At 28.8% G+C, this 19,310-nt stretch overlaps 2 protein-coding genes across 4 annotated transcripts in view; one reads left to right on the forward strand and one right to left on the reverse strand.

Annotated features, from left to right (window-relative positions):
• LOC107445633 (peroxisomal acyl-coenzyme A oxidase 3) overlaps nt 1–4,327 on the reverse strand; it is a 21,878-nt gene extending 17,551 nt beyond the window's left edge. The window contains exons 1-5 of the mRNA XM_016060069.4: nt 4,082–4,327; nt 3,778–3,950; nt 2,018–2,251; nt 885–959; nt 332–421 (exon numbers count right to left, since the gene is read on the reverse strand). Of these exons, the coding sequence (XP_015915555.2) occupies nt 332–421; nt 885–959; nt 2,018–2,251; nt 3,778–3,915 (537 nt within the window). The 5' untranslated portion in view covers nt 3,916–3,950; nt 4,082–4,327. The remainder of the gene's footprint in view (nt 1–331; nt 422–884; nt 960–2,017; nt 2,252–3,777; nt 3,951–4,081) is intronic.
• On the forward strand, nt 4,236–15,661 carry Tsen34 (tRNA splicing endonuclease subunit 34). 3 transcript variants are annotated; one of them, XM_016060070.3, is made up of 6 exons: nt 4,236–4,547; nt 5,168–5,305; nt 7,812–7,906; nt 10,065–10,539; nt 13,499–13,654; nt 15,439–15,661. In XM_016060070.3, exons 1-6 carry the CDS (start codon nt 4,496–4,498, stop codon nt 15,627–15,629), a joined length of 1,107 nt encoding a protein of 368 aa, XP_015915556.2. In that variant the 5' UTR covers nt 4,236–4,495; the 3' UTR covers nt 15,630–15,661. The 3 variants fall into 3 exon arrangements, with proteins under 3 accessions (XP_015915556.2, XP_015915558.2, XP_015915557.2); XM_016060072.4 differs by having other exon boundaries at nt 4,353–4,602; XM_016060071.4 differs by lacking the exon at nt 4,236–4,547 and adding an exon at nt 5,050–5,080.
• Nucleotides 15,662–19,310: the final 3,649 nt, after the last annotated feature.

The raw sequence follows: 19,310 nt of genomic DNA on the forward strand, positions 1-19,310 counted from the left end.
ACAAATTGTTAAAAAATTATATATTTAAAAAAAAAAATATTTGCTTTTAATGGCATTTTATTTTAAGTAGTATCAGGCAAATATTAAATAAATAATTGATTATTGATTGGATCTCAAAATAATGATTTCAATAATTATTATTGGTAAAAAAAAAAGGATTTAACTATCAGAACCCCTTTAATCTTTCCATGGAACCCAGGGTTTCTGCGGAACACCATATGGGAACTACTGCTGCAGAGGATTGATAAATTTGTGGGATTCTGTCATGAGCAATAAATACATAATAAATTTAAACATCATTTAAGTATGTAAATCAATATTCAGCATATACCTGTGTTTTAGGATCATAAGTAGCAGTAGTTTTCATTTTTCTTGTATTTGTACCATGACTCAGTTCAGTTAATGCAAAACAACCAATCATCTAAAATATATATATATATATATCAAATACATAGTTAAAATGAATAAACATTCTGAGAGTATTGATAGTCACATATATTTTTAAACTTCATATAAATAAGCATAAATCAGTGCTGATTTGAAGCTAATCGTTAAACTCATAGAGTAGGAATTATATGTGCTTATTTTTATATTTCCTTCATTCAAAAGAAACATTCTTATATTTTTTTAAAATATAAATAATTAAGAAATTTTAATTATAAATTTTATCAAATCAAATTTCATAAAAATTTTATAATTATAAAATTATTTAATTTAAATTATAAATAAATTAAAGATTAATTAATATTAGTAAGTATTTTAGCTTCACAAAACTGGCAAAATTTTTCATTCTATTTGATGAATTTTTAGTTATCTAAAGTCAATAAACTAAACCAAAATGGAAAAAAAGAGGGAAAAATTACTAAGTATGAAACTTTATTCACCTGAAAATTTTCAAGGTCAGTCATTAGGTCTAAATGTTTTTTCATTCCAGAACCTCTCAATGCTCCAACAAAATACTGAAATGATCAATTGTATGCATAAATAAATAATAATTTGTTGGAAGAGCAGAATCAAACATTTTTATTTCATAAACTTAGCAAATTAGAGATATAAGTGCAGAAAATAATTGCTAAATATCAACTCACTACATGCTTCCTATAATAACTACTATTGGAAGTTAAAATTTATAATTATTATACAATTAAAAAAAATATTAAACAATAAACAAACTTTCAACTTTATCTTAATCAAAATAAACAATGGTTCAAACTTTATAATCAATGAATTATGATGGAAAAGGAATAACAGAATAAATAAAAAAATAGCTAACAATATCCTTCCATTGCTTAATTTTATTATTTACATCACATAGCAAAGGAACAGTTTTAAAGATTCCTGATTAAAAAACTACAGACTCTGACTAAATCCTGGTTGAGATAGACTACAGCAATTCACTAAGTCAGTGTTTCTTTACCTTTTGTCACCCCCATATTCTATAATGAATATTTTTCATTTGTGTGTAACCTCTTTTTATTAAATTGTCTCATAGATACTAAGCTAAAAGTTTATGCCAGTAAAATCATTACTCTGAGACCAGTTAAAAACAATAATCAAGTTGCCCAAACAAATAAAAGTTATAATGATTTTAACCAAAATTTTACTTTTGTTAAAGAACTGATTTAAAACAGTTGAAATAAAAGTTTTGCAAAAAAATGATGAATTTATTCACTCTAACTTGTCTGTCTTTAAACATTTTGATAGCAGAAAATTTTCAGCCTTTATTTTTATTTCTTTTACAAAAGAAATTACAATTAATTTCCTTAAATATGGAAAATTTAAGCAAAAAAAATAAATAAAGTAATTAATTTGCTATTGTACTAATAATATTTTTATGAACTCTTCGGCAAATAATCATCGCAAATTATCACCTAGCCTTTGTTTTTCTTAGGTTAATGAATCAGATAAATTAAATTAGTGAAAGGTTAAAAATTTGTCATCCTAGTAATTAGAACTCACAAAGCACTTGTACATGCAAATCAAAATCGTAATAGCACATAACACTCGTGAAATTTACCTCATAAGAAACTGATCGTTTAACAGATAGTGACCAATCATACATTCCAATGAATATAAGAAGGCCTTGGGCTAACAGTGGATTGCTCAAGAATTCGTCATACGTAAAGAACTGATATTCCATCAACCGCTTCATTCTTTGAAAACATAAATGTCGGTATTGTTGGCAAGAAAGTTCTTCTGAAGGCAGACGTTGAAATAATGGGTCTTTCTCTAAAGTTCTCCAGATTTTGAGCTGGAAATAAAAGAAAGTTATGAATACATTCAAGTCACTTTTTATGTATTTAAAATATAAGAATGAAAGAAATATAATTTTAAGCATTTTGACTTTTTTTTAATTATATGACTTAAGATGCAACAAAGATAAATGTACTTCTTCCATTTCATAAAATTGGAATGTTCTGTGAAAGAAAACCAGGATATTTTTATTAATCAAACTAAAATATATTGCTCAAGATTTTGTTTTATATTCCTAGGGCAATTCAATAACAGTCCTACTAAGTTTTTCCATTTTATTGTCTTTCCTTTGATCAATATATCTTTTAACTTAAAAATTATTTATAAAATTTGTCCGAAAAGATCATTTGCAATTTCCCAAAATTTTATCTGAAGTTTTACGCAAATTTTATCAATTTAATCAATATAAGATGTTTACAGTATCACTTTACAACTTTATTATTTTTAATCAAATTCCAAAGTCATCAGATCTTTTTAAATTTTCTAATCAAGTTTATTTTCAAAAATAAATAAATCAACTCGAAGAGTGTAATTCGCAACAACCCCAGGGAAAACATCTTCATGTCTATTTTTTTTTAAATTTTCCTGTTTAAAATCAATTTCGTATCTTGGCAATTGAAGTTAGCGTGGGTGATTCCGATACGGAAATTTCCCAGCTTTTAAATGGGTTAGCTAAAAATGAATTGAAAATAATAAAACTAAAATACAGACGATCATGTTATATATATATATATATATATATATATATATATATATATATATATATATATATATATATATATATATATATATATATCAAAATGTAGAGAAAACATGGAAAAATTACAAAACAATGGGGGAAAGGGGGGGAAGAAAAATAATAAAAATAACGAGACACCGGAGAGAAAAAAAGGAAGAAAAAAATAATAACATACTGGAAAATAATTTTTATTATTTTTTTCCCCTTTTTTTGGATTTTTTTTCTCCAATTTCTAGGTATTTTTATTATTTTTCTTTCTCCCCCTTTTTTTCTCATTGTTTTGCAATTTTTTCCATGTTTTCTCTACATTTTTAACCTATTTTATGAGTTCTATTTACTTGCAGCTTATGCGCAGTAAATGAAACTTATTGTTTTTCCTAATTTTCTTTTTTTTCTTATTTCTCTCTCTCTCTCTATATATATATATATACTATATATATATTAGTTAAAAACATGGAAAATATTAAAGATTAATAATAAGAGAAAAAGAAAAGAAAAAAAATTTAAACAAAATATTTAAAAAATATTAAAAAGCCGGAAAACAAAAAAAGCAAAAAGGAGTGTATATATTATATTAGAGAGAGAAATATTTATACAAACATAAGTTAAAATTTAATTAATAAATAATATTTTCTCATTAATCTCTTTTCTTTTATCCTTTTTCTCTTTACTATATTTTAATAATGTTAGTCTTATATATATATAAGGTATTGAAATGTAAATAAACGACTTATAGAATAAATTAGCATTAAATGAAACATTCTTAATAAAAAAATTCGATTTACCTGAAGTTTCAAGATTTCTTCTCCTTCAAGCAAGATTTTCATTTCTTTCCAATCAAATTTTGCTTTTTTTCTGTAGTAGTCCAAAGGACCAGGTTTAAAATCATCTAGCAAATCTTTCAGGTTAGTTTTATTTTCCATTATTAATTTACAAAGTTGAACTAAGTACTAAATTTCTAAGGAGAGAAAAATAATGCATTAAAACAAATAAAAAAGTGACATTAGAAATCAGTCATAAAAGTTTATTATCATGAAAAGCCGATAATTTATCGAAAAAATTATCTAAAGATATTATCGGATAAAGTACCTGTGATCTAAAGCACAGCTAATATTGGAAATATCTAAGAAATGAAGAAAATTTCCGGAACAATTAGAAAGCAATTTTCAAGTACATCAAGAATGAAAACTCGTTTTTTGTTTACATCCAAAAAAATAAAAGAACCTTCATACGATAAACAGACGGAAAAATAATCTTCAACTCTTGCCGATATCAACAGGCTATTATCGATTATTAATTTTTGATCTTTCGATACAAAGCCTCGAACTAAAGTTCTCTTGAAATAGTTTAGCGGCACCCTAACTAAACAAAAATAGACAGTATTAAACGCTATACAATAAATACAAATAAATAATTTAAATTTTGCTAAACAAAAACTTAGTTTAATTAAATAATTTTAAGGAAATTCCCCAAAAGTATTGCAGATTAGTATTCGTTTATAACATGTTAAATATTTATTCTGCTGGAGGAAAATATTTTGTTTGGAATGCTGAAGGCAAGCTCATTTGATTTCAATTTTTTCTGAACTAAACAATTAGGAAAAGCAAAAAGTTTAGTTCCTTTACAATTTATAATACATAAGGCATAGATATTTTTCTCGTACTGGAAAAAATATTTTCAAAAATAAATAATGTATCTTATATTTATCTAAGATTTCTCTATTGTTTCTAATATTATTTTTTAAATATAACAAGATGTCATGTTAATTATTATTATATTCGAGAAGATTTCCGTAACCTGATCTGTGGCAGAATAATCGCAAATCTTGGCAACTTCTGGGCAGCGGCCTGCGAGAAACTAAAAAAAAAAATATCACAGAAAGGGACCAACTCGAAGGGTATAACTTGTAGCCATTACTGGCAAACATCTATATGTGTATTTTTTTTAAAAAAATTTGCTAGTTTAAAGTCTATTTGACACCTTGGCGATTGTAGTTGGCATGACGGATCAGTGTTACATGTTTATTACACTCTTTGTTATTTAACTTTAGTGGTTAGAATATTAAACATTTTATGTTTGAACTTACTGGTACTGTTGTATCCATGCATGTGATCTGCATATTTTCTGAATTTCATTTTATGTAACAAGTAATATATTCTTTAAATATATTTTTAGATGTTATGACACTTCGTAAAGAACATCGTATTGTTGGCTCACTGATGGGAATATGCCCTCTTAAACCATTTCAAGTGCAAACTAAATGGTTACCATTACAACTCATGCCAGAAGAAGCAAGACTATTACTTGACAAAGGTTGTAATTTTTCGTTATAAAGTTACTCAGCTTTACCTATTTTTTTTAAAAAATTAATATTGTAAAATCTCTAAACAACGGTAAATTGCGATACTATGCCAATGGGACAGATGTAAGGATATCTTTGATACATAGAGTTATTAAATATTAGTTGGTTTAAAGATTGAAAAAGTAAGTAAATAGCTGATTTTTTTCAATAAATACTGATCCAAAAAATCACAAACTGTTAATTTAATCCATTAAAATGTTGATCTGATAATGATTGATCACTTTTTATTTTAAACAACATTAATTTGCATTTTATTTTTATTAAGAAAAAAGGAAATTGGTCTGCATGTAATGTAGCTGATTTTTGTAGGCTTATTCCTTTTATTCTAACCCAATAACTAAGGTCTCATTCCTTAAAATGATGATTTTTCGCTTGAACCAGAGACATAGTTAGCAGGGAAGGAATATCTGCCTCCAAACGCAGCCTTGGAAGGACACCAAATTTACAAAAAGATTAAAAATGAATTCCAAGGTAAAATGCCTTTCTCATTTAAATAGTCCCAATTTAATTTGCTAATTGTGGATCCATAGCTTCTTCAAATTTTCATAGAATTTAACTTTGAAAAGGATGTCTATTAATATTTCAGTTTGCTTTGCTTGTAGGCACATTTATATATTTTTTACAAACACATGTACAGTGAAACCTCCTATTATGGACACTCCTGCAAGACGGACGCCTCTCAATATGGACATATTTTCAATTCCCCAAGAATTTTCTATGAATATACCATTATGTACACACTCCCGTAACCGGACGCGGACAGTCATTTTGGTCCTGAAACGTTGTTTTCTATCTCCACAAACCGGACATTACTTTTTCTAAATTTGAAAAAGGAACTATTTTTGCTTTAAATTGCAAGCTAAAAAAAATGCAACTTTTCACCATTTTTAAAGCATGTAAATAAAATTTTTTGCCTTATCCGTAACTAAAAACATTCTTAAGCTATTTCACCACTGAAAAATCAATCTTTCTCCTGTCACCTTGCCTTATCTTTGTAAAAAAAGGAGAGAATACTGAACTCCTGTAATAATTCTGACATCTGCATCTTTTGATCTTTTCATCTGGACCATATAGGTCATGAGACCCCTCAAGTTGAAATGACATCTCTCAATGCTTCTTCCCCATTGAAAATTTCATTAATTTTCTTATAAATTTGAAGATTGTATTTAACTCAACTGGGGTAAAAAAAAAAGAGAACAGAAGTATGATCTTTGAGGTGTTTCTATAAATGAAACATTTATTCAGACACTTGATAGCTGATCAATTGTGAATAATCAACTCCATAGGTCCTCATTACTTACAGGTATTCATTACTTTTTTTTCTTTGAATCATGGGAGGGTTTTTTTTTTCAAGAAGGTATAACCATGGTCCCTATCAAATGATAAGTAGGTGTAAGGGGATGTAAAACTATTAATTGAAGCGGACTGAGGACAGAAAGCTCCCATCTGGTACCATATGTCTAACTTGAGTATCTATGCTGATATGAAAATTATATTTATTTATTTATCTGTAGCTACATCCAGAATTATGTATTTATATCAAACTTCTTTATATATTCTTTTTTATCTTTCTTATTGTTTAAATAAATATTCTTGTAGATATTTATAGTATCCTTGTAGATACTATTTAATTATTTCTACATCTTTGAAAATATTGTAAAAACAATTTACGGTGTCAAATTTCGTTATTAGGGTACCCTTCCCGTAAACGGACAACTCTCATAAACGGACAAATTTTTTGGTCCCATGAATGTCCGCGTAACGGAGGTTTCACTGTATTAATATAAATATTTTTATCATATGAATTAATGAGATTATGTCTCTTCATTGTTATTCTTTCTAATTCTTAATTAGTTATTTTTTTTAAAATTTTTAATACTCTTTTTCTTTTATTTAAAGTCCTTTTTTTTCTTCCTGTTTTTGTGTTATATATATACAGATTACATTTTTATTTTTTGTGTACTGCTGACTGAAGGGCTTTTCCTGTTATTCTAGGTGATCATAATCATTCTGTCAGATTGTATAAATGTAACTGTTTTTGGCTATATTAATGCAATATTAGAAAGCACTATGTTTTTGTAAATAATCAAGTGAGCTGATGAGATTTTATCTTTTCATTGTTAATTTTTGTAATTCTTAACTAGTTTCTTTTTTTTTTAATTTCTTGATTTTTAAATTTATAATACTCCTTTCTTCTTTTATTTAAATTTTTTTTTAATCTTATATATGTACACACAACATTTTTTTACATATACTGTAGGCTAAAAGACTTTTTTTGTTATTCTGCCTAGGTGTCCAATATCATTTTGTCAGATTAATATAAAGGAACTGTTTTATTTTTTTTTGCGAAAATTTTAATATTGTTATTGTAGAATGTATTTTAATATACTGTTTGACTTTTTCTAAAAATGTAAAGTTGTCTTCTAGGATTATTATTTTTATTTTATATTTTTGCAGGTATAGTTAAATTACTACAAAGTCCAGACACAATTACTGACCCTAGTTTGATTGAATCATACTTTTCTAAACGGGATGAACTTTGCAAAGAACAGGTATTTATGATTTATTATGAATTATAAAAAAACTCTTCCTTAGAGTTTTAGCACTGTGTTTTGTATTTTAAGAATATGTGAAATTTTTCATGGTATATAGCCACTAATAATGATTTGCAGTTATTTTATTAGATGCTGTATTAGTAAATGTCTATTGAATGTATCTATATTGAAGTTAATCCAATATGCATACAATAATGTAACATATCAAATAACAAAAATGATAGATCAAATAACTGTATCTATATTTCAAATATAAATACTATATTCATTAGATAATTAAATCAATTTTGTTAAAAGAGATTTCCCTGTAATATTTTAAATCTAGATACTGCAGGGAAATTTCTCTTTAACAAAAAATTTGTACAATTATTTAAGTAAATGTTATAGAATGTGTAGTCCAAACGATAAGCTCAAAAGAATATAATTGTGATTTATAAAAAATAAAAACAATATATATTACAAATTTATGAAAGTCATAAATTTTTATACTATAAATAAAATTAGAAGTCGAAAAAATAATTTTTTTTTATGTAGTTAACTACTTTATTACAAATGTAGTTAACTACCACTACTTTTTTACATATGTTAAGACTGTAAACTACTTTTGAAATGTAGTTATTACTTTTAGGAGATGAATTTTGCTGGTGAACTTCATTTATACCTTTTGTTCAAAATGGTTTTGAATGATAAATATAAAGAATTATTTAGATATACAGGGTGTTTGTAAAGTCCCGGACCCATTTTGAAGTTTAATAACTCAAAATTAATAACATAAATGGTTAGATAGACTCAAAAAGTTTCATGACCCTTGTCTTCCACGTGTGCCCCCTTCGTCGCACGGAGAATAACAAGTTGATAGTCAATTTCACGCCAGGTAGCGGCAAGCGTGTCGGCATCCACAGAGGCTATTGCGGTTGTGATTCTGGCTTTTAGGTCATCAATGTTCGACACGATCCTCCTGTAAACATTGTCCTTTATAAATCCCCAAAGAAAAAAGTCCAGCAGCGTTATATCAGGTGATCTGGGTGGTCAAGGAATTGGACCTCCTCGCCCAATCCATATTCCTGGAAAATGGTCATTCAAAGAACTACGAACATTGATACCCCAATGAGGTGGTGCAGCATCTTGTTGCAAAAAGACATGTGACTGAAGCTCTTCTAGTTGTGGAAATACGAAGTTTTCTACGATGTCTAAGTATACGACTGATGAGACCGTCTTTTCTGTAAAAAAGAAAGGCCCAATGACTCGGTCGTGCATTAGTCCACACCACACATTAACCTTTGGGGAATCCTTTTGTGTCTCACGGTATTCATGGGGGTTTTCAGATCCCCATATGCGCACATTATGACGATTAATAATGCCAGAAACATGAAAGCTTGCCGTTACCTGGCGTGATATTGACTATCGACTTGATATTCTCCGTGCGACGAAGGGGGCACACGTGGAAGTTCATTGACAAGGGTCATGAAACTTTTTGAGTCTATCTAGCCATTTATGTTATTAATTTTAATCTATCTTTATTATTTTATGAGTTATTAAACATCAAAATGGGTCTGGGACTTTATAAACACCCTGTATTTATTCATGTTTGCATGAGTCAGTTTGGTATTCTAAACAATTATTTTTACGAATTTTTTCTTTTAACCTATGATTTTTAATGCCTTTCTTGACAGTGAACACTTAATTTAAGAAATACTAAAATATTATCAAATCTTTGTGATATTGTTACATGTTTAATGTTCTTTTATTGCCTCTAAGAAATAAAGTGCATCAAAGTTATAGAGCAAAATATGTTTCCATTGGAATGAATTGTAGGTATTCTTTTAATACGTTCACATTTGAAAGTATGGTAATTTAAATTAGAGGCAGATATGCTCATTTTTATAAAATGTAAAAAATCCAAAATGGAAATATTTGCTTGAAATTGCTTAAAAGCAATTCTTTTGATTAACACACATTATCACAAATATTCAGGTTAATGCAGAACCAAAGTTGCAGCTACAATATTACTAATTCTTTATAGTCTTATGTATAGTTTTATTTATGTATAACAATTTTAAAGAATGTCATTTTTATACATATTCTTAGGCATTTATTATTTTTTTTAGTTGATTATAATGCATACATGTTGCTAAAAAAAATTTTTTTTTCAAAGGCTGCTATTCTGAAAGAAAACAGAAAAAAGGAAATAATCAGTAAAGCAGATGAAATATATGCTGGAAAAAAGAGAAAACATTTGGAAAATAAAGTTGACGGTAAAGAAAAAACTAAAAAAACAAATTCTGCCGAAGAATTATCTTCCAGCGATAATAATGACAAATCCAGTTCTGCTGTAGATAAAAGTAATGAAGGGAAAGAATCACCAGAAAAATCAAAAGAGCTGAGTGGTATTAAGGAAAATATAGATGGAGGGTCAAAATCATCTGCAATTTGTGCTGGTGATGACAGACAGGAACTTTTATCTCAAAGTAGTTGTAAAGATGATTCTAATGTTTGTGATTCCATTAGCAAAGAAGATACAAAGCTTTCTGATTCATCAGAAGTGCTAGACAAAGAGAAAATTATCGAGACGGAAATTGCTAAAATTCCAGAAGTCAATAAAGAATTGTGTATGGTACAGTTGTTTACAGGTAGGTAGATATTAGAGATTACTGTGATAAAATAAATTTTATGTCCATGAATGTTCCAAATATCGACCCATCGAAGAAAAAAAAATTTTTTTATTGTTGCTATTTCTTCTCATGAAAAAACCCTATCCTTTTTCTTGTCAATCATAATTTCACACAACTTGCACTAAGATTGCCAATACTTCTTTCACACATTTTACTTAAAATACTTTAAAAATATTTAAGATACTTTTTATTTTAAGATATGTGCTTCCTTTTTCATAAAATATTGTATAACTACTGTGAAACCTCTCGGGAGCGACCACTCTCCATTCTACAGTAAAATGGTCATTCTTAGAGGTTACCTAAATTGACTTCAAAATTGTTATCAAAAGTACATTTTTAGTCAGTGTCATTTTCTTGGTGCGGAAATGCCACTTCTGTTGACATCATGAAAAGACGGATCTATGCATAAAATTTAGCGTCTATAAAAATGATCCCAACTGATTTAATTATGTTTAAAAACAAATTTACCAATTATGAATGATAAAGCTGTTTTAAATAAATAAACAATTATGTTTTTTGTTTAAGTTTGCATTTAATTTTTTATCATAAAAATTAGATAGCTTTAATAGATGAGGAGAGGTTTGTTGGGATTCTTGTTTTTTTCTTCTAAAATAACTTTTTTTTTTATCTAATTTAACTTTCAACTCTAAAAGTAAATCATTGATAGCATCGTCTTTAGTGCACTCTGATTGCAACATGAGATTGTATCATCAAAAAGAGCTCTTTATATTAAAGTCTCACTCAAATATTTTGAATAGATTTTAATCTACTTGTTTGTTTTGTTAAATTTTTTGTTGTGATATTTTTTTTATATTTCATTATTTAACCTTTTTCGCACTATGTTCAAATGTTTGCCCGGTCGCTGGGAGGTGTTTTAATGGTTTCTCCTGAAGGTTTCCTTCAATACCAAGTCTATGGAAAAAGATTCCGTGCTTTCCAAAAGTGGTCGGCAATTGAGGTGGTTGCTCATTGTGGTGGTCTTTCCTGGAGGTTTCACTGTATTACAGTTACAAAAAAGAAATGTTTGAAGCAACTCTTTGCTTTTCTGTAATATAAAAAAAGTAGTACAGTAGAGAACCGATTATCCGGAACGATCGGGATCATCGCGATTCCGGATAACTGATTTTTCCGGTAATCGCTGCAAAATGCCGTTTTTTTAATGTTTATAAAACGAAACTAAAAAATTATTTTGAAATAGTTTTAGAAATCATAAAAATTTTTTAATAATAATACACTTAAGTTTAAATAAGGAAAGAAATTATGAAATAAAAATCATATACAGGCTTATTATGTTATTATTAACATTAATAACATATATAAGCTTTTTGTGCTCATGTGAGATTCGTCTACAAACGGCTTTTGATCCGTCCTCTAAATCAGTTCTTTCGTCAACTTGATACGCCGTATGCTCTAAATAACAAAATGGGCTCAAAATCTTGCAGGAAAAAAAAATTTTTTTAATGGAAGAAAATTAATTTCCGGTTGCGAATTTCATTCCGGTTATCTGGTTTTCCGGTTTTCTGATTTCCGGATAAGAGGTTCTGCACTGTATATAAAGTCTTTAAACATTGATCACACATTTTTCTTAAAACACTAAAAAATATGTAAGAAATTTTTAATTTTCAAAAATATGTTTCCTTTTTCATAAAATATTGTATACAGTTATAAACAAGAAATGTTGAAGCAGCTCTTTGCTTTTCTATATTATGAAAAAAATAATTTTTAAAATCAAAAGAAAATCTTGGTTTATGATTGTCTTTATCTAAAAATTATGTAATTTGAAACTTGATGGTTGCTAAAAGCACACACTAAGTTTAAAATTTTGATACAAATTAACTTTTTAAAATTAACACCAAACATACCATAACTGGTCAAAAGACCGTTTATTGTAAAGTGTTAGTATGTTTAGTGTTAATTTAAAAAGGTACATTTGAGTTTTATGGTTGTCTGTAATTAAAATTTGTTTAATTAGAAAAGTAAGTTAAGAACTTTATGATTGTATTAAATTGAAATTTAATTTCAACTGTTATATTTAATTACTTAACTCTATTTATACCATTTATTAAGTATTTTCAATTTAAATAAGCTTGATAATGGAACTATATTTTGAGTGTCATAAAAATGTTAGGGTTTCTTCTAGAGGCATTCACAGAATGCGTTTTTTTTTATAAATTGAGCTCTGAATATATATATATATATATTTGAAAAACTTAGTGTAAAAAGCATAAATGTAATGTAATAGGTTTAAAATATCAACTACTAGTGTTATATGGTAGTGTTAAGAAATTTTGCTACAAGTTAGTGTCCACTTTTTAAAAAATTTTAATGATTAATAAATTTTTTGATATTAATAATGTAAGGCGTGTCTTTTGAAGCATTTCTCAAAATTTGGTAAACATTGCAAGTTTATTTTTAAGATGAAGAAAAATTTCAAGAAAAACAAACATGAAATAAAGTAATTCTTAGATCATTATGAAATATTTATAATAATTCCATATTTGTTAAGGAAAATAATAGGGTAGCACATAGGGTGCATTTTCGATGAAAAAAATGGCGATTGACTGATAATTTTTTAATCACCATTTGTTGTCTTGTGCTCAGTGGCAGTTGTTAATATTGCCCTATAAGGATTATTTTTTTCTTTTTTGCTGTTCTACCTGTAAAGTATTGTACATTTGCCTTATGAGTATTAAGACACAAGATTTTAAAAATTTTGAAAACTGGTGTGAACCCTCAGTGGCATCTTGAAGTTCACTCAGTTCAGATCAATGCATTGTCATTGGTCATCATGCCATTGGTCACAGAATTGTGGAGCAGAATTAACCTTGCATGAACCCCCCTGGCTCACAATGAGCTCTTACAGAAATGGTTCACTTTACGCTACTTTAATCAACACTATTATTATTATTTTTAACAGAATGTCCTTGGAAAAACATGTCAGCATTTGGAAAGTTGGTATATCCTTTCTCGGAAACAGAGAAATTAAGATATGCAGTCTTTAGAGATCTATGGGAAAAAGGTTATTACATTACAAGTGGGTTGAAGTTTGGAGGTGATTTTCTTGTTTACGAAGGTAACTTTAAATTTGTTATTATTAGATATAACTTTAAAAATGTGATATTTTTTTAATGAATGAATCAATTTTTGTTTCTCAATAATATCAGATGCAATTGTAATGAACTTCTATGCATTTTTTTAAAATTTTTACCTGCTTGTTTTTTATTGGTCATTTATCACACTGCTTAATTTTTTTTAACTATAAAACCATTCAAAGTTATATCCACTTAATTTTTTTTTATTAATTTTTTTAAAATTAAATTTAAACAAACATCTAAGTGTTAAAATTAGAGTGCTAAAATTATAATGCATTTGTAATTGCTATGTGTTGGATTCATAATTAAATATTCAGTCTATTGCTGACATATTTGATATGTGTGAATATTCTATATACAGTGAAACCTCCTGTTATGGACACTCCTGCAAAACGGACGCCTCTCAATACGGACATATTTTTAATTCCCCGGGAATCTTCTATGAATAAACCATTACGTACATTCTCCGCAAAGCGGACACTCCCGTAACCGGACGCGGACAGTCATTTTGATCCTGAAACGTTGTTTTTTATCTCTACAAACCGGACACTACTTTTTCTAAATAAATTGCAAGCTAAAAACATGCAACTTTACACCATTTTTAAAGCATGTAAATAAAACTTTTTGCCTTATCCATAACTAAAAATATTGTTAAGTTATTTCACCACCGAAAAATCAATCTGTCTCCTGTCACCTTGCCTTATCTTTGTAAAGAAAGGAGAGAAAATGGTACTGCACCCCTGAAATAATTCTGACATCGGCATCTTTTGATCTTTTCATCTGGACCACACAGGTTATGAGACCCCTCAAGTTGAAATGACTTCTCTCAATGCTTCTTCCCCATTGAAAATTTCTTTAATTTTCTTATCAATTCGAAGACTGTATTTAACATAACTGGGGTAAAAAAAAGAGAACAGAAGTATAATCTTTGAGGTGTTTATGTAAATGCAACATTTATTCAGGCACTTGATAGCTGATCAATTGTGAATAATCATCTCCATAGGTCGTCATGACTTACAGGTACGCATTACTTTTTTTTCTGTGAATCATGGGAGGTTTTTTTTCCAAGAAGGTATTAACCATGTTCCCCATCAAATGATAAGTAGGTGTAAGGGGATGTGAACCTAATAATTGAAACGGACTGAGGACAGTACGCTCCTATTTGGTATCATATGTCTAACTTGAGTATCTATGCTAATAGGAAAATTATATTTATTTATCTGTAGCTACATCCAGAATTATGTATTTATATCAAACTTCTTTATATATTCTTTTTCATATTTATTATATAAAAAAGAATATATAAAAAATCTTCTTTTTTTAAGATAAAAAAAGAAGATTCTTTATATCTTAAAAAAAGGATTATATAAAGAATCTTCTTTCTTTATCTTTTTTATATATCTTTAATATATTTCTTATTGTTTTAATAAATATTCTTGTAGATATTTACGGTATCCTTGTAGATATTATTTAATTATTTCTACATCTTTGAGAATATTCTAAAAACAATTTACGGTGTTAAATTTCGTTATTAGTGTACCCTTCCCGTAAACGGACAACTCTCATAAACGGACAAATTTTTTGGTCCCATGAATGTCCGCTTAACGGAGGTTTCACTGTATTTATATGCTTTGGTCTTTCATGGCAACATATATATATAATCTAAACTTATAGGGTATACTTCATGCTCTTTAGACTAAAGTGAAAAAATGTGAATAAAGTACAAATGTAATATTATTGATGTATTTCATATTTTCTTTTCCAGGTGATCCCATAAAATATCATGCTGTATTTATTGTTGTTTGTGTTCTTTTTTCTGCAAAATTTCAAGCATTGGATGTTTTGATGTATGGACGATTAGGTCATCAAGTGAAAAAAACAGTTGCTTTGGCATCTTTTAATGAATCTGGAAATGTTGATTATATTTCTGTCAGTTGGGCTAATGATTTATCTTGAAGATTTGACTTAATAAAATATCTATTTGTAAATACATTCTCTAAAAATTTATTAAGTTCAATATATTTTTCTACTTATTTGTTCGCATATATATATTTATATATCTATATCTTTATGAGTATATCACTAAATCATCCTTATGGTGTCATTGTCTTTGCTGCTCAGGGTGGGCCTTGGCCTTTTTAAAGATTTTTCTAGTCCACGTTTTTGCAGGCAATTATCCACTAGTTCTTTATTTTAACAGAAAAGTCTTGTTTTAAACAGTTTGTCCTTCATTTTTTTTCTGCCTTTCGACTTTTTATTATAGAGCATATATTTATATAACTCGTATAATTTTAAGTTCTTTCCTCCACACAACCAACCAAAGATAGTTCTGAAGACTCTTCTTTCAAATATCAAGAAAACATTTTCATCTTTGGCTGTGAGGGTCAATGATTTCAAGGCATAAAATAGATTTTGTAAGTAAATTGTAAAGTAATACAAGAGTTTTTCTTTTAATTAAATTGGACTTTTCTGATACCACGAAAGCATCAATTAGCGACCAAAATTCTCTTACTTATTATTATTATTACAATTAATTGTCAAAATGATAATATTAATTGCCTTCAACTTGTCAAAATTAATTTTGACAAAGAAATCCCACATCGGTGGAATATTTTACAAATTCAAAAATATCATTACAGTTACTGTCTTTTCCACAATGCATGTATTTTGTATTATCTTCATTGATCAGGGTGCGTAACGTTTTTAAAAAGTGCTTAGGTGTTTTTTTTATTCGGGTTTTGTAAAAGGTGCGTAACTTTCTATCTTTTAAAAAGAGAATTTTGCTTTGCCGTGTAGATTATCGTTATAAATTACGAAAAATATATGATTTTCACAATTTTCTCTGCAATATTTATCAGAAACTAGTTGTTTTTATCAGGATTGCGTGAAGATTTCGAAAATGTTTTTGAATTTTTAATGTTTATAAATTAAGAACTCTAAATGATAGAAAAAAAAATTTTTTTTTACTGCACAGATTCTAATTGTGATTTTTTTTTTTTTTTGGAAAGTGATTAAAAATATTTTTTTAAATGCTTAAAAAGTACTTAAAAGGTGCTTGTTTTTTGTTGAAAGATCTGATTACGCACCCTATTGATTATCATATTCATTTTCTTAGTAGCGAATACCAGTGTAATAAAGGATTTCCTTACTATTTTTTCAGATCTTACAATTAAATCAGTATCATCTGCTTGTGCAGAAACCTACTTAGTTCTACTAAAAATAACACCCCTTGTAGTCATAGCATTGTCTCTAATTACTTTATCTAAGGCTACATTAAATAAGAGGTATGCAAGTAAATCTCCCCATTTACTATTTCAAAAGATAGTTTACCTTGAATTTATACCTTAGAGTACTTAGTACTCTAAGGTACTCTTCGGCAGTTCATTTCCATCTATACTGGTGTATGGGTTGCCTTGAAATATGTCGATAAATACTCAGTATTGTATTACCTGATTAATCGCTTCCCTTGCCGATTTTTTTTTGGGGGGGGAGAATGCAAAAAATCAACATATTTTTTTATTTTATTATTAAATACGAGGAACTAAAGCAAAACATAATACATAAGTTTTAAGTTAATATTCAAATTTTTTTATTTGTACCATTAGTTTTTTTTATCCAGAGTTATCTCGCACAAATGAAAAAAGAATTTTTTTTAATTATTTCAAAGAATGTAAATTTTAAATTACAAATGGCAAAATTTGTGGAATAATTTCTGAGAAATCATCTTTTGCAAATGCCGTATTTTTAAAATTTGATTTCTCAAGAACTGTTCAACCAAACCTCCTCAAATTTTATATTTTGCTATGTAAAAATACATTCTTTGAAATGATGTAAAAATTATCTACCTTACTGCACAAATTTTTTTCGCGTATTATTAAATTAATTAATAAATACTACTCACTAAAAATATTTTCGCATGGAATTTTTTGCGGCTAAACGAGTAAGTAATTTTTTATGCGTATTTTTTTTTATTTCGCTAAAAAAAATTTCGAGACATGGCGAATTACGCAAAAAGTTGTTGTTGTTGTTGATTTACGTCGCACTAGAGCTGCACAATGGGCTATTGGCGACGGTCTGGGAAACATCCCTGAGGATGATCCGAAGACATGCCATCACAATTTTGATCCTCTGCAGAGGGGATGGCACCCCCGCTTCGGTAGCCCAACGACCTGCGCGCGAAGTCGAGCACTTTACGGTAGCACAGTTTAACGAGGACCAATACCGCACACCCTCGGTCCCTACGCAGACTGATCCAAGTGGGTCACCCACCCGCACACTAACCGCAGCCAGTGATGCTTGACTTCGGTGATCTGATGAGAACCGTGTCTTAACGATCAGTCCACTGCGGGACTCGCAAAAAGTAAAATTAACTTTAAATTGTCCAAACTTTGGACCTCTTTCCAAACCAAACTATTAAGACCATATTTTCCAAATTGCTACTACCCCCTATAATTTTATTTTTATAACCGTCGTTGAACAGCCGACCCAATTTTATGGGTTTACGACTACTAATGTTCAACTCCGTTGCCTTGTAATTTTGAACCCATTCCAGAAGACAAGGGAACTGGATCGATTATTGGGAGAAATTTGCCTTCGTGGAGTTGAATTTTTTTCCCGGAGTTGCTTCTGCCTCCCTTGCCCATTTCCCCGACGTGTTGCCATGGATCACCACCAAGCCTACCTCTTTGAATCCTCTTTTTCTTTTGCTGAGAGGTCACGTGCGCGTACTTAGTGTCTACTGTATTCTCCGGGACGGGGTTAAGCTTTGATACTCCCTATAATTTGAGGGTAAAAAATCTAATTCCATTGGGAAAAGGTATATTCTGAGAAAGTACGTTTTTATGTCTGATTTCTTTACTTTAAATATCATGGTCACTAAATGTTGTTATCGTCACTAAACGTTGGCCATTAAGGCAAGGGGTGCGATTGTTCTTGCTTTCCAGTGGCACCATCTATGGCCAAGATTTTTATAGTGGCTACACTCGTTTGTAAGGCTGATCCATTCATTCATCCACAGATCGTAATTTTGACCTGAACGATCAATCTCCAATACCCCCAGAGGTATAATTTGTTATGAGAACATGGAGGACTTTGTGACCCGACAGTTTTAACGTGTACCAGTCTCTTACTACACGTGGAGTATTCGGCCGGTCTAGTGCCCTGCCAACCAGGCTATCCCGGTCAGGACAGTGGTCCGAAGTTTTGACCCCTTTATGTTAATTTTACATTTTGCTTATTCCGCTTGAATATCTAACTTTTTTAAAATTCAATTTCTCACGAACTATTCGACCGACTTTACTCAAATTTTGTAATTCACCATGCAAAATTATGTTCTTTAAAATAATGCAAACAATTGTATGCCTCCAAATTTTTTCAACCATTATTAAATAAAATAATAAATATTTAGTAAAGGTTATTTTTGCGTGTTATTATCTTTAGACAAACGTGCAAAATTTTTTCAATTCGCATAAGGAAATTTTGAGATATAGCGAAATACGCAAAAAGTAAAATTAACATTGAGGGGTCAAAACTTAAGACCGTTCTCCTGACCAAACTATTGGGACCATATTTTTCAGATATGCAGCTATCCCCTATGTTTTGGGGGTCAGAAATCTGAATCCGTTGAAAAAAAAGAAC

The sequence above is a fragment of the Parasteatoda tepidariorum genome, chromosome 2 (assembly GCF_982258835.1).
Source record: "Parasteatoda tepidariorum strain Cologne lab strain chromosome 2, Ptep-v5.0, whole genome shotgun sequence".
NCBI lineage: Eukaryota > Metazoa > Arthropoda > Arachnida > Araneae > Theridiidae > Parasteatoda > Parasteatoda tepidariorum.

What these genes read in the sequence shown, in the direction of transcription:
- Tsen34 (XM_016060070.3), top strand. Translation starts at nt 4,496, where the DNA reads ATGTTAAATATTTATTCTGCTGGAGGAAAATATTTTGTTTGGAATGCT. An exon ending in TATGGTACAGTTGTTTACAG is followed by an intron (nt 10,540 to 13,498) that starts GTAGGTAGATAT and finishes TATTTTTAACAG; the next exon opens with AATGTCCTTGGAAAAACATG. An exon ending in TGATTTTCTTGTTTACGAAG is followed by an intron (nt 13,655 to 15,438) that starts GTAACTTTAAAT and finishes TTTCTTTTCCAG; the next exon opens with GTGATCCCATAAAATATCAT.